This window comes from Sturnus vulgaris, chromosome 8 (genome assembly GCF_052056855.1).
Source record: "Sturnus vulgaris isolate bStuVul1 chromosome 8, bStuVul1.hap1, whole genome shotgun sequence".
Classification (NCBI taxonomy): Eukaryota; Metazoa; Chordata; class Aves; order Passeriformes; family Sturnidae; genus Sturnus; species Sturnus vulgaris.
This window is the reverse complement of record NC_142250.1, coordinates 11,993,449-12,008,391: the sequence shown is the minus strand read 5'-3', so window position 1 is coordinate 12,008,391 and position 14,943 is coordinate 11,993,449. Positions and strand designations below refer to the sequence as shown.

General features: G+C 41.9%; 1 protein-coding gene across 1 annotated transcript in view; it reads left to right on the top strand.

Moving 5' to 3' along the window:
* The window catches only part of CDHR1 (cadherin related family member 1), a 45,175-nt gene that overhangs the window by 17,215 nt on the left and 13,017 nt on the right, over window positions 1-14,943 (top strand). Inside the window, exons 9-14 of the mRNA XM_014878019.2 lie at window positions 216-294; window positions 3,147-3,247; window positions 5,011-5,214; window positions 8,237-8,389; window positions 12,485-12,649; window positions 14,687-14,754. Of these exons, the coding sequence (XP_014733505.2) occupies window positions 216-294; window positions 3,147-3,247; window positions 5,011-5,214; window positions 8,237-8,389; window positions 12,485-12,649; window positions 14,687-14,754 (770 nt within the window). The remainder of the gene's footprint in view (window positions 1-215; window positions 295-3,146; window positions 3,248-5,010; window positions 5,215-8,236; window positions 8,390-12,484; window positions 12,650-14,686; window positions 14,755-14,943) is intronic.

Sequence of the window (14,943 nt, the reverse complement as noted above, 5' to 3'; positions counted from 1 at the left end):
GCACCCATGGCCACGCAGGGTCTGCAGCCATTTCACACCCAGAGCAGTGGGCACTGGCCCTTTTTGTGTTCCCCATGTGGCACAAGCACAGGTGCCAACTCTGCCCCAGCACTTCACTGCAGAAAGACTTTCAGGAGCTCAGTTTATTAATGTGCACTTGCAATTCCACTGCTCTGATCTCAGCACACAGACTGCGATTTCCCATTTCTCCCCAGGGCTCTGAGGTCCTTACTGTTGTTGCTCTTGATGGAGACAGAGGGAAGCCTAACAGTATTCATTACTGCATCGTGAATGGTGAGTAGGCTTGGCTTATAGGAAAAAGACAAAACTACATCTGGCATTAAATTAGAACATAATATGCTAGAGTTTAATAAACCTGAGACAAAATCTCAGGAAATAATATCAGGTACCTCAAACAACTTCAGGGCCCTGTCTAGCAGAGAATAGCCAAGATTCAATTCAGTGAGTTTTAGTATCTTCTTCACAGAACTGTGCTTGGAGCTGTTAATGTTACTGATTTGTTAGGCATCAGTAGCTCGCTTGTCATTTCAGAAAGTGTAAAGGGAGATGCATTCACTCTTCTGAGCATCTCTATCACTTAATCTGGGAGGTGAGATAATTCATTGGGAGACCCAGACATGGCATTTGAAGGGATATTTTTATTAATACAGTGATGAAAGTGGCTAAACAGTCAAACCTCTGATTTCTTGCAAGAAATTATATTTACCAGTGAAGAGACACTGGCGGTACACTGAAGTGGAAGGTAACAGATGTTATCAGAAGATTAATGCTTTCCATCAGCTATTCTGAGAGTGTCTGTCACACATCTTTTAATAGCATGAATGTGAAACTTAGCTGAATTGATGATTCATTAGGTGCTGAGGACAACAGCTTAGAGCAACTAAACGCTAGGCTACAGCTTTGGGGGTTTTGGGTTTTATACTCTCTCCCTTCTAAAACAAGGCTTCCGTAGCAACTGGGCACTCCAGCTCTCAGGTGTGAAAGATCCCAAAACTTCCTAAGAGAAATCTGAAGTGTAGTTGAAGAGCTATGGAGTAAGTGCTTCATTGTGTTAAGTGATCTAAACAACCAGAACAGAGAGATACTCACATATGCGTTTTTGTGTTGGTGTGGGATGAGACCCATGCTGAGGTTCCTTCTTAATATGAGGGAATAAATAGTAAAAGAAAAGGTAGAAACATTGAGGAAAAAAGGGTCGCAGAAAACAATAGACAGAAAACTAGAAAAGGTAAAAAGAAAGGTGTAAAAAGAGGAGCAAGAACAAGTAAGTGGGATGAAAATATGCTAAACAAGGGAGAAGTTAAGTAAGGAGAACAAGTGAAGGCAGGAGAACCAGGGAAAATGTCAAAGGGAAATAAGATTAATGAGGAAAGACACTGGATTTCCAAAGAAAATAGAGAAGGACTAAAAGGGTTCTCCGGGGTAAAAAACAGATAAGTGTTTAGGAAAGAGTAGGAAAGGGAGATGGAAGGGGATGACAGATAAGTAGAACAAAATATGACTTAATGGGGAGTAGGCTTTTCTCATGCCCATTAACAAAGGTTTTTGTTTGTGTGAAATGGGAAAGAGAGGAAGGGAATATGCTTTTAGTACATAGAAAGTTGAAAAACAGAGAACAAAAGATTGCAACAAGTTTCTGTCCCTGCACCTCAGACACTGGCATTATTTTTGACAAGCCATTATTCCAATAACTGCAGGCTGGGACGTCAAAGGATAAGAAAACACTAACAGCAAATAGAAATTGTTCTTAATAAGCATTTCTTATCCCTGGAGTGTGGGATAATGATAGGAAATGCTCCAATCTTCTGAACATGCTTTATGGAGGAACACACATACTGCTACACATACTCCAGGTTACTAATTTCCCTGGGATAACTAGATAATAAAATGAAGTATGGTGGTTTGAAACCACTATTGACTTAAGCTTCTTCTCAGTCAGAATATATTTTGCAGGCCAATGTATCTTAATAATTTGGTATTGTGAGTCAATATCTGTTCAGTGTTGTGTCTAGAGTGCTTTAATGAAGTTGCAGTTATTGTAGGTATTAGCAAAAGAGGATACTATCAGATGGTTTAAAAATCAACGTTGGAAATGAGTTTGAGAAAAAGAAAAATGACTGAGCATTCAGGTCATCATCCTTTATTTCTGAAGGTTTGATCTCCTACATTTAAAGGGATTACCTCTCTTTTCCTTTCAATGGTAGACTGCCACAAAGCACAGGATGTGTCTGGTACTGTACATGAGGTAGCATCAGGGCTGCCCTTCCTGGGCACCAGCCTGCCCTTGGCTGTGATGTGAGATGGCTCCTGACACCCTGGTGAGACACTGCTGCCTCTCTGCAAGCTGGCATTTGCTTCAGCACGAATTTACCAATCTCAATAAACTGCTGCCTGGATCTGGTGTTCTCTCCAGATCAATGGAAGTTGGGTAGCAGTAGCAAAGTCAGCCTTCAGCCCTGTCCTGCTTCTGTCAGACTCTGCATGAGTTCAGAAACCTTGGGGTTTACCCCAGATACTCCAAAAAAAACCTTTTTGTTCAGGACAGCCTTGCAACAGGCTGAAAGCTTTTTTCTGACTACTCAATATTTAAGACCAGAAAATGCTTCTCCAGAGATGCTGTCTGACGGAAGTGACTGTGTTTCTTTGAGTCAGATTGTCAGACTTCTCACCTTAGCTCATATTAGTGAGAGAAATGTTCTTGTTTCTCAGAGATTTAATTAAGCATTTGCTAATTACAATGACAAATGTCTATTTTTGTCTAAACCAGCATATAAAGAAGACAGCATAATAAAAACTAATACCAAATTTGCATGCCTGGATGCTGAGGCTTGAGGGGAGCCCAAGCAGGATGGGAAGAGGAAAATGCTGACAGTTGCCCCTAAGGGAAGAACTCCACTGAGCCATTCCTAGGGGAGGAAACCCTTTCTGGCCCTCATCTGTGTTTTTATCTCACTGTGACTGGTCATAGAAATGCTTCATTTTTGAAGAGTGGCTTCAGACTTATTGATAGATATGGATACACATATGGATAAAGATGTGCTTCATGAAGTGTATAGTTGATTTACCCATGCTTGCTCAAAAAACAAAGTGTGGCATATAACCAGAGCATCTTGGTTTCATTGCAGGAAGTGAAGGTTCATTTGAAATCAGCAACACAACTGGAGCCATTTCTGTAATAAAAAGCCCAAATCAGCTCAAGAAAGAAGTGTATGAACTAAAAGTTAAGGTAGGTACTGTGGCCACTTTAAGACTGTTGGTCTAAAATGCCATGAGTAGGGAAGATTGGTCTAAAGTAGTTCAATTTATAGCTGACTTTACCTGTTTCATAAACTTCCTCCTATATTTCAGCAGAGTGCCAGATAATATAAAGCAGCACTAACTGCTTTTGTTGGGATATTGGGATATTATTGTTGAGTTATTTAGTATCTCAAACTATTTCTTTCAAATGAAATAATCTTGTTCTAATTTCATCTCTGAGGCTAGAGAATCAATGTCCTTTACAGTCCATAGATACCTGTTCTCCGTGTTTGCAGATTTTACTGCTAAACTGGGAATTAATGTCTTGAAACCAGGTAACAGTCAAATCTATGATTAGTAATAGGACTGGGACAGATCATGCAGTCATGTCAGCATCCACTCCTGAGGCACTCATCAGCCACCTACAAATACATGCTCACACCTTGATGAGCTAACACCTCGATCAGCCAGTACTCATGTGACAGGCTGTTTTATTTTAAGCAGTTTCTAAGGAAGAAGTGTTTAAAAATGTAGAATTGCGAAGACTGTATCAGTTTTCTTCAGCATGTTGGAACTGCATATTATTGTTGTGATAAGGACAATACCAGCTTAAAAAGGCAGCTTTGAGGAATTGCACACTGCCAGAACCAGTGTGTAGCATCCCCAAGGGCACTTGCTTGCTCCTGGGTTCAAGCAGTGAGCTGTACCTGGGAGAACATGGAGTCCTCATGGGCTGAGTTTAACTCAGGCACCATTTCTTCCTCTATCAGCTCTGCTTCACTGCAGTCTGCTACCACTCCCCAGGTACAGAATGGGTTAAAGCCTTGCAAGCTTTTCTGATCTCCTAATTATGTATGTCGTGACCCAGAGCTCATGCAGGATGCAAAAGCTGCTAGAGGAACCAAAAAGGTGTTATATTACCCAGTGTACATGGTGACAGGCACCTCAGGTACCAGACTAGTGCGTTCAGAGAAAGTGCCTTTGGGTTTGAGCCCTTTTGAGCAAAAAGGCAGGTAAGATATAGCTGTTGTGACAAAAAATACCAGCCAGTTTCTGTCCTGGCAGAAGAAATGTCTCAGGTTCAATCCAGTGAATCAGACTGCATGTTGCAGTTGTTGAAACCCAGACAGATTTGATCTTGTGGCTCAGAAAAATACCAGCTAGGTTTGCCTGTCTGTCTAAACTATATCTACTTTAAATTAAGCTCATCTAAACATCACAGCAGACTTTTGAATCAAAGACTAAATCACAAAAAAAAAACCAAACAACACTTTTTCAAATATTTACCTAAATGCCACAAATGCAATTTTTCTCACAGTATTACAGGCTTCAGTCTTTGCAGCAATGAGACAATGAACTGCCTGTGGTACCACATCAAATTTAAACATTGTCTTCCTTTTCTATTCTATCAACACTTTAGGCAAGCAATTACCTTTTCTCTATTAGATTGTTTCTGGAGAACTAAAGTTCACTAGTTCTAGTTTAGAGAACTAGTTTTCACCTAGACTGAGTTACTAAGATCACAGAATTAGAGAGAGAATCAACTGTGACTCTGCTGGGACTGGTTTATTACCATAATCTTCTAATCATCATAAACTTCAGTGTGAAATGGACTGAGGTTTTAGTGAAGTATAGGTCTGTGAATCTTCCTACAAGTTAGAGTGCTTTGTACAAGTGGAATAATACCTGAACATGAATCTGAAGAAGGAGAAAACAGTTTCATCATTCTTTTCTTCCTCTTGCCTGCTGCAGGCATCAGAAGTCAGTCAGGAAGGTGACATCTCTGAGCACACGTTTGCCATGGTGACCATACGGGTGGTCGACCTCAACAACCATCCACCAACGTTCTATGGAGAAAATGGTCCCCAGAACAGGTTTGAACTGACCATGTACGAGCATCCCCCAGAGGGTGAGATCTTAAGGGGATTGAAGATTACTGTCAACGATTCAGATCAGGTAAATGGAAACTATAAGGACTTTCAGTTTTCCTGTCCTATTTTCCCAAAGACTAGAAGGAGCTGTCAGACGGGCAAATGTCATTTTAGAAAATCAACTGTTTCACCTGCATTCCCTAAGAGCCTAGGACAGACAAAGTAGTTGTAGGGTCCAGTACCACAGAGAGCCTGGACCCAGGACTTCAGATTGTCTGTCATATACCGTTATATACTGCCAATGGGAAGGGTGGTCTTAAACCTACAGCCCAGATCTTGTGGCAACTGAAGTTGAATAATCCTTATGAACTTCCCAAATTGCTGGTTGTGTTTAATTGTTGCCAGTGTATTGTCTGAGAACATACTCCCTTTGAAGATTTTCCTGGAGGTTCCAAGCCCTTTAGTAACTTCAGGTGCAAATTACTGTCTGCATCTTCTTACAGTCAGGGTCTGCATTGCATGTTTTGATAGGTCATTCCCACTGGAGTGATATTTCTAAGTAGTCTTAAAAATTATGCCCAAGCCAAACTAACTCTTACCAGACAAAGGAAAAGGAAAGAACACTCCATCCATCTCAGGCTGCTGTCTATGTGACCTGTGATGCCTGTAGGTACTATGGCAATCGTTGCTATAGGGACCTCTAAGCTAAATACTGTATGAATGACATCCGTCTGAGTTAGCCTCAGGTTACGTAGTGACAAGAAAAAAGCTTAATGCATCTGAGAATTGTATTGCTATTGGAAAGAGCTCTCTTCTGTAACTGTGCTCAGCATTGTGCTGGTTTGATGGTATTGTACTTTATCAAACCCACTGGCTTCTTCCCCCTCCCTCCTGCTGCTCTGCGGCGAGCAGATAAATGACTGCTTTCAAAGCACTGCTACGTCTATCCTGCTGTTGTCACAGGGGATGGTGCTGCAGAAGGGGAGAAACAAAACCCATCTCTTCTCTTTAGAGACAAAATATATATCTAGGCTGACAAAATATTCAGGCTGCAAGTTAGGCTATAAAATAAGCAGAAAACACTGATAAATACACTGTATAGATTTCTCAAGAAGCTTCCTACAACAGTGTAAGGCATCACTCTAGGGGGGAGTGGGTTGCTTTTCTTCTAAGGCACAGAATGCAATGTTTTCCCTTCCATTCAAGATGATTGTGTAGAGAAGAAAATTAAACATGTGTCTGTCTCTGTCACAGCTACTAGAGACTCTTTCTTTTGGGAGAGTGGATGATACAAGTGAGGAGGAGGAGGAAGCTGTGCTTTAGGCCTACAGTTTGATGGAAATGCCATGCTTACTTGCAAGAAAATAATACAGAAATTTCTCTCCCAGACCTCTTCAACAGGGCTTCAGGCTCAGTGCTCCTGTTCTTCCATTCATTCCTGTGTCCCATGGCTGTCTGCTTGGAGACATGCAGCAGCCTGGCTTGCTCTGAGCAGATCTGTGTTCTGTGGGCATCAGTGGCAGAAATCACTCAGCTGTTGGAGGGAGGCAGTTCTCTCCCTATCCCGTGCCACCCTTCTAGTCATGTACAGTCCCATGTGCCACACACTTTGTCTGACTTTGTATTGTCAGACTGTCCACTCTTCCCATCAAAACTATTTTCCATAGTCCAGCAGCTCTGGCTTTGTTTGGCTTTACCATCCAGCAAAAGAGAGCCCATTATCATCGCTGTAGTTGGGGGTGGGTTTGTGTAACCAAACAACAGAGACCATTGAGTTTGCATCCAAGGTCACTCTGTTTCCCTTGAGGGACTACTGCTGAATACTTTTTCTCTTGACATGAGCTAGGGCTGCTCAAGAACTGCTCATAACAAGCTCTCCAGGGATACAGCTGAAAGTAAAGTTGTCCTGTTTGAAAGTTATTATTAGAAATTCATCATCTCAAGATTCATGCTACAGGGAGAACGTGTCACCAGGCAGGCAGTGAATCTGGCTCTTTGTCATAGTGTAAATATGACACTGAGAAATTGGTGAACCCAGAGAGTTTGGTGAGGCAGGCTCAGCTCATTTTCACATCTTCCCTGTAAGGCAGAAATATAAGAATCCCCCTTTCATCTTTTCTCTTACATGCTCCAGTTTGGTTTAAAAGAATTAGCCTGGCCAGCTGGCTCTAGCTCACTCTTCCCAACTTGCATACAGGTGGTGATAACCTTTTAGATACTGCTGCTTCCCATTTTCTCTCTGGCTAGAGGTTTATCTATGTAATGGGATTTGCCTTCTCACTTCACCTGGAGCTATCAAGTGTGTCAGATTTTGTTCTGCACAAGTGGAGCTACTCTCTCCCCACAAGCTCATCAACTTCCAAAAGGTTTGGTATTTGTATCTCTGGCCTAGCTTAGTCTAATCAGTGCAAAATGTAGAGTACCACCTCTGTTTGGAAATTGCCTATCTTTGTGATTCTGCATCTTCATCATGCAGAATGCATGAAGAACAATTCACAGAGCATGTGAGTCATTAAAACACAGGCTGGACACTGGAAGTGTTCAAGGCCAAGCTGGATGGGGCTCTGAGCAACCTGGTCTAGTGGAAGCTGATCCTGCCTGTGGCAGGGGGGTTGAAATGTGGTGATGTCAAATATCCCCTCCAACCCAAACAGTTCTGTGAGACTGAGTTTGTGAGGGTTGTGTTGTCCTTCCTCGAGCAGTTCAGTTGCCTTTCCTTGGAAAGCAGGAAGAGGCAGGACTTCCCTGCCAATATGTAAGTGGTGTCATTTCTGTCTAACTCCTGGTGCATGGCACAAAACCCAAGGCTGCTTGCCACAAGATTCCTCTCTTAGCCAGGCCTGCTGCAGGGTTTTTCCATTATGACTGAAAGAATAACCAAGCTTGTCAATCTATTTTAAGAAAAGCTGTGTCTGTCTTGTGACAAGGGCTGGAGGGATTATATAACTAAGCTTCTTAGTGGTCTGCTCAGGGGATGGAGAGCAGAGGGCTCTCAGCAGTAAGGTTCATTCTCATTTTATATAGTTTGAAGAAACAGAGCAATCTAGGCTATAAGATATGCGCCATTCACTGAAAACAATCAATTCCATATCTGCTTTTATTCACAGGGAGCCAATGCTAAATTCAACCTCCGTCTTGTTGGACCTGGTGGCATCTTCCGAGTGGTTCCTCAAACTGTCCTGAATGAGGCTCAGGTTACAATAATAGTGGAAAATTCTGCTGCTATTGACTATGAAAGCTTCAAGGTGTTAACCTTCAAGGTATTTCTGCTTTCCAGGTCCTCTTGCTCAGTGTATACAGTATGAGTATGATGGCATTTGTATCTGATGTGATTTAGCTTCTTAATCCACCAGGAGCTGTCTGATGCATTATCAGAGACATGATAGTCCAGGTAAGGAAAAGTCATTTCTGCCTCTAGCTCACCACCTTCACAAGGTTTAGTGGATGCATCTGTGGACTGATTTAGTCCAGTCAGTGCAAAATGTTAATTTTATCCCTCTCTGGAAACTGTACATGTTGGTGGCTCTGAATCATTCTAGACTGAACCCTGAGGGTGTTATTTCTGCACTCACAATGATACATTCACAGGATGAAATCCTAATTTCTCTGCAGCTAGAACTTTACCTGCTTAGTGCTAAGTAATTTGATTCACGATCATGCTTTTGGATGTTGGCAGCCTGAAGACCCCAGCTGACTGGAAGATAATTCCCCAAAATTGCTCACTGCCTTTGTCAGAGTCTATCTATCTATATGGCCATTTGCAGGCTGACCTGAGGCTCACCCATGCTCTAAGCCAGCCATGCAAGAACAAGTTTCATCCAAAAGCTGGAGCCTTGCATTATCACCTTCCCTGATGGATTATTTGGCTCATCAACAAGATAATTAAGTAGTCTGGTCTTCTGTCAGCTGCCTCTGAACATGAGTGTAGATGTTTCAGCTCTGACTGCAAAGAACTGCATAGACAATCCCTGTAATAATTTTTTTAAATTGCCAAAACGATCTAGCTGAATATTAACATATACTAGTTTTGTAATGTACAGAGAGGAGCATTTTTTTGCACAGTCCAAACCCCAAAATTCCAAAATTTTGTTGTTCTCTTTGCTGTATGGATTGCTTTGTGTCCTTAGCAAATTTCACTTCAGTATGTTTCAGGCTTCTTCTTGTAATGTTCCTAAGCCATTTTAAGCTTTATAGGTTATAGATGCTACAAAAGTATGAGGCATCATTACTGTATTAAAGTGGAAGATTCTGAAAGGGCCATAAAGTGCTACTGAAACTAATTATAACAAGCGCACATTTATTCAGATTAAACTACCAAAAGACCAGTAAAGGAGTTACACATGGCCTCCTCATGAATGCCAATAGAAATTAAAGCAGTTAATGTGATTGCCATGAACACCAGAAGAATTAATTACCAGGAAAAAGGAGATATATTTTTATAGCTTAAGCAGTTATTCACCTTTTTTTATTATTATTATTATTATTATTATTTCTACTGGAGAAAGACTTTCCAAAATTATTTCTACTGGAGACTATAAGACTTGGCTTAAAAAGTGCAGCCTTTGTCTGGATTCTAAATGGAGAAGGTGCAGATGGATGATATGGTAGCAATATATGGCAGCAAATACTTTATAAAGACCTCATTGCTGGCTTCAGTTTCCTGCAAAGTTCAAATCACTTCCTACCCAGTTTTAGTTGTCAATGTAGTCATTCTGGTTAGAATTTTGGATGAAATATATTTCTGTTTAATGTGTATTTCACAACAACTTTGAGAGGTTATCTTCAGAGTTTTGGGTATTTTTCTGTAAGCAATGATCCCACTCCTCTAGTTTGTTTTTGAAGAGTAAAATGCCAGAGAGTAATTAAAGCTAATTTGTCTGGGAGATGCACTGCAAAACTCTGAAGCAAAGGCTACTAGAGAAAGGCTACTAGGCTATCTTCCATTTAGTGCTGGCTCATAAAAGTAGGTGGTAGTCAGGAGTGCCTTCATTTTCAGCTAAGAGCTCGAATGGGTTTCCCAAAGTATGGCAGCTATGGTAATTCACACATCTCTCCAGTCCCTCTGCCACAGGGGCCACATATTGCTGTCCCACCTTGTTATGGGCTGCCATGCTTTGGGGGTAAACCTCCTGCCTCCATGTCCTTCAGCTCAGAGCACAGTGTGCCTTGGCAGGAGCCTGGACATGCTGCAGACACATCTACAGCCTGGGACCAGGTGAGGCTGCAATTATCTTCAGCTGCCAAAATCAAACTCTATTTTTAAAAATCACCTGCCACTTTTAAGCTTGCATGTCAGTTTGCTCTTCTGGCACATAAGTATTAATTGTTGATATGTAGTCCTGTGAAGTAATAGTTTTATGCTATTTTTTTCTCTCTGCATGAAACAAACAATACAGGTCTGCATAAGACACTGCAGGCAAGTAAGCTGACACAATTTCCTCCCTGAAGGAAGGCCTTGTCAGCATGATGACATAGCAGGACTGTGGCTCCTGAAAGGAGAGGGAATAAAAAAATGAGTGCAGAAAACAAAGTAAAAACACTGAGCTTTCATAAGATTTACTAAGAGAGGCTGATTGCAGCAGCAAAGATGATTTAACTGCAGATGTTATAATTTAGTTATAGCTCCGTGTGCACAATCAGCACTAAGATTTTACCTCTGTAGGTGCTGAAATTTCTCATGAGGAGGTTTTTGCTGATGTCTTATGGTTGTCCCTTCAAAAATTTCTTTTGCTGTAACACTACCTGAGACTTCCAAACACAAAAGTTAGCACAGCACTGTAGTGACCAGGCTCCCCTTTTAGAGCAGATGTGTCCTGCAGTAATTGCATGCAATCCTTCGAGATTCATTTCTTCTCTTTATTTCCAAACATCATAAACGTTCACACAGCAGGCACAGCTCTAGCAGATGACACTGAGATAGCCATTTCCCTGTCCACTTGAACAGCTCCCCACCCTCTGCTTTCACCTGGAGGTGATACAAATCTGGCAGAGCAGAGGCTTGAGCACAGTGTGTGTCCCCCAGGCAGCTGGCAGTGCCACTGCAGGTGAGCACCACTCGCAGCCCCGCAGGGACCTGGGGAGCAGGGCATGCTGTGCCAGCCCTGCTGCTCATTCCAAAGCTCACTTAGGCACTCACCCTCTTTGTGGGAACTCCTGGGACACGGCTCCTAGGAATTAAAACCCCTGCAGTCAGATTTTTCAGCTGAGCCTCTTAGATCTCAGTTCATGTCCTGCTCACTAGTCTATTAGTGGTGTGCTGTCTTCTTAGAGCCCTCCTGCTTTGTGTTAAATGTGTCTGACCAAGCATGAAAACCAAACATTACACCATTGTTTTTGGCATTAGCCATTTGGGCTCAGCCCCCACAGAGCCCAAGACTGATGGGCTAGTGCTGATCCTGTGTGATGCAGCCACCCATGGGACAGACGCCTGGGACAGACACCTGGGACAGATGCTGTGAAGGTCCCAGTGTTTGTCTGTACCCATTGTTGAAACTGCTCTTTCTTCCTCAGCCACAGACCACCTGAGCTTGCTGCTCCACCAGCTCAGGCATCCTACTGATGCTCCTTAAATCCAGCAGATTTTGCTCAGTAAGGAGCAGATAGATACAGTAGATACTCAGTTTGCTCTATGTGAATGCCTGTCCTTTCAGATGAGCAGTTATAAGAATGTGTCATGCCAGAGAGCTCTGTTGTCCTCAGAGACAATTCAGAGGCAATTCAAAAGCCCCCGTGTTATCTGATAAAGTCCTAATCAGCATGAGGCAATGAGGGTAGAAGTTCCATGAAGTCACTAGTAGAAGTCCTCACAATCTTTGGGAAATGGGATTCTGTGTACATGCCTGACCATCCAGCATTTGGGGTGGGAGTAATGTTGCTTCGAAACAACTGGTTCCCTCATCTTTTTACTCTGTTTGGTGCAGTTCATTGTTCCTGATTTCTTTCCTGACGACAAACTTCCTCTACAAAAGATCATTGTTAAATTTATGTGGTTATTCAAAATAATTCAGTGCTTATATTTCCCAAAGTTCAAGGAGCTGCCCAGAGATGATTGTTTGTTGGCTTCTGTTATGGCTTTTGGATGTGTGTTGGTTAGTTATGACTAGTCACATCTGTCACATGAAGTCTAATATGAATACACAGGTTTGAAGGCCTCCCCCCACAGCCTGGTTGCCCATTCAAGCAAGCACACACAAACAAGCCGAGGCCGCATGCTGACCTGGCTCATCATCACCCTGGTTCTGAGCTATCTGCTCCAACCAGGCTAAAATGCACCAGTGTGCCATGGGTGGTGGAGGAAGCTCCTTTCAGAGGACTAATAGCTGCTTTGTAGTGATTGCTGGTTTTTCTCTTCTTAGCTTCTTGCAATAGAGGTGAACACACCGGAGAAGTTCAGCTCGACGGCTGACGTGGTGATTCGCTTGCTGGATACCAATGACAATGTCCCGAAGTTCTCCTCTGACTACTACATTGCCAGGATCCCTGAGAACTCCCCAGGGGGCTCAAATGTAGTTGCTGTTACAGTAAGTTTCATTCACCTCTTAAGAAATGTTCTCTTTTCTGGATGCCTGTGGAGACAGTTCAAGTACCTTAAAAATAGTGGACAGGGCAAGTAGCAAATCTTACTCACCATTTGACTTCCAGACCAAACTCCAATTCCTTTCCAGAAGCAAGCAAAAAAAATCCACTTCGGGGAAAAGTTGTATACAAATATTATTTAGAACAGCAAGGGTCATCTGCTTTTAAGACAAATCACAGGGCCTTTGAGTATTAAGAAAGCCTCAGCCAAATCAGTGCCCAGTGGGATGATTCAGTTACGGCTAACTGGAATTGGATTTACTGGATTTGCTTGCTTAAGTGTGAGTAAAAAGAAAACAAGATGGCTGCTTAGTAGGTATTAGTCTCCTCCTCTTGGGAGGAACCATGAGGGCAAGAATATAAAATTAAAGTGCTTAGGACTGGGAAGAAAGATTTCTATGTATGTATCTTCTCACAGTGGGAAAAATATGCCTATAGATTTTCCAGTATCTTGCATTTTTATACAAAGAAAGTCAGGGTATTCCATGGATCCTGAGTGCTAGAGGACCACTTCCAGCTGCCTGTCTCTAATACAACTGCTGAGACTGTAAACAGCCCTCATGTCACAAAGCCAAGAAAACTCCTGGCCACCTGGGCCTCAGTGGGGGATGCAAGTCACCTTGCAGAGGCCACACGGGTAAGGATGGTGGAGGCAGGTTGCCAGAGATCTCCAGCACAAGCTGGCAACAAGTAAGAAAGACAATTAAATAATCAGAATAATAAAGTGCTGAAGGCGAATTTTAGCAATGGAAGAATCATAGAAGTGAAACATAAACAATAGAGAAAAAGTTATTGCATGAAACTAATAGGAAAGCTATTAGAGACTCTTAAACATTACTATCTTTGAGGTAACAGGAATAAAAAATTCTAGGATGTGGACAGCAAAAAAAGAAAAGAGACATTTAAAAAAATGTTTGCAGAAGCAAGAAAACATCTGAACCAAAGTGCACAGGAACGTGTTGCTAAGGACCCCATGTAAAATTTAGTCAACTCAGTACTTGACCCAGATTCACAACTATCTGTGAAAAACTAAGATGTTTCTAGTACTCAGAATGGCAATTCTGGAGGAAGTCCAAGGTATGCAAATGTTTTAAGTAAAGTTAGACAGTACTAAATTAGGCTGTGGTCAAAATTATGGGGCTAGACAATCTGACAATCTCATGCCAAAGAACAAAACAAAATCTACCAGTAAGGCTGCAGGTGTGTTATGTTAATCATGCAGGAATCAAGGACGTTGTTCCAGTTCTCAAACATTTAAACAGGAAGATGAATGAATCAACCAGCACCACCATGAATTTTGATGGCCAGATACAGCAGTATCACCCTTCCTCAGAGCTATCAGAGGGAGCAGGAGCTTATGGAAATAGCTCCTACCAAGTCAATAGCTTTCCTAAGCCTGAGCTAAGAAAGGAAGCCAACAAGAGTATGAAACAAAGATATCATCTGGCATAGTTTTTGCATTATTAAAAGTCACACAGGCACAAGAGTGATTAAAATATAAACAAAGCTGAAGTACAATGTATAGATTGAAACATTTGTTATTCATTACTTTAAATTGAATCAATTAAACAAGCAGAAGCTTAAAAATACTCTATATAAAGTAAATAATTTTGTCTAGGGAATATTCATTAATGTTTAACTGATAATTAGGAAGGTTTGAGAGCTAGAAGTGTGTTCATGTCACTGAGATTATCTCCATCTCTATCGAAGGAGGGTGAGGTAAGTGCGGATGGATGGGGCCATCTAGCGTCACTCTCCCTGCCAGAGCCCCCGGGCACAGGGACAGCGTTCCTGGGGCTGCCAGGGACATTTCCTGCTGGTAGGTTGTGCACTTTCCAGGTGCGTATTTGCTCATGCGATTCCCCACTAAAAACGTCATGGCAAAGAGAGCGAAAAGCATTCGAGCCTGTTGTTAAAAGAAAAATGAAACATTCCTTTTTGTATTTTAGTAAAGTAAAACTCTCTTTTTTTCTTTTCTTAAGGCCACAGATCCAGATTCAGGGCTTTGGGGAGAAATCAAGTACTCTATCTATGGAACAGGAGCAGATCTGTAAGTAACAAATAAATAAAACTACATAAACTCTAATCAGATTTCTAAAATAATTTTAAAAGAAAGCTAGCAGGCTCCTTCTTGATCTGCTCATTTCCAAGGACATTTATGCCATGTTCTTTGTGAGTTCTGTGAACACTACAACAGTGAAGCTACCGTGATCATTAAACATCTGTTTCATGAACCCAA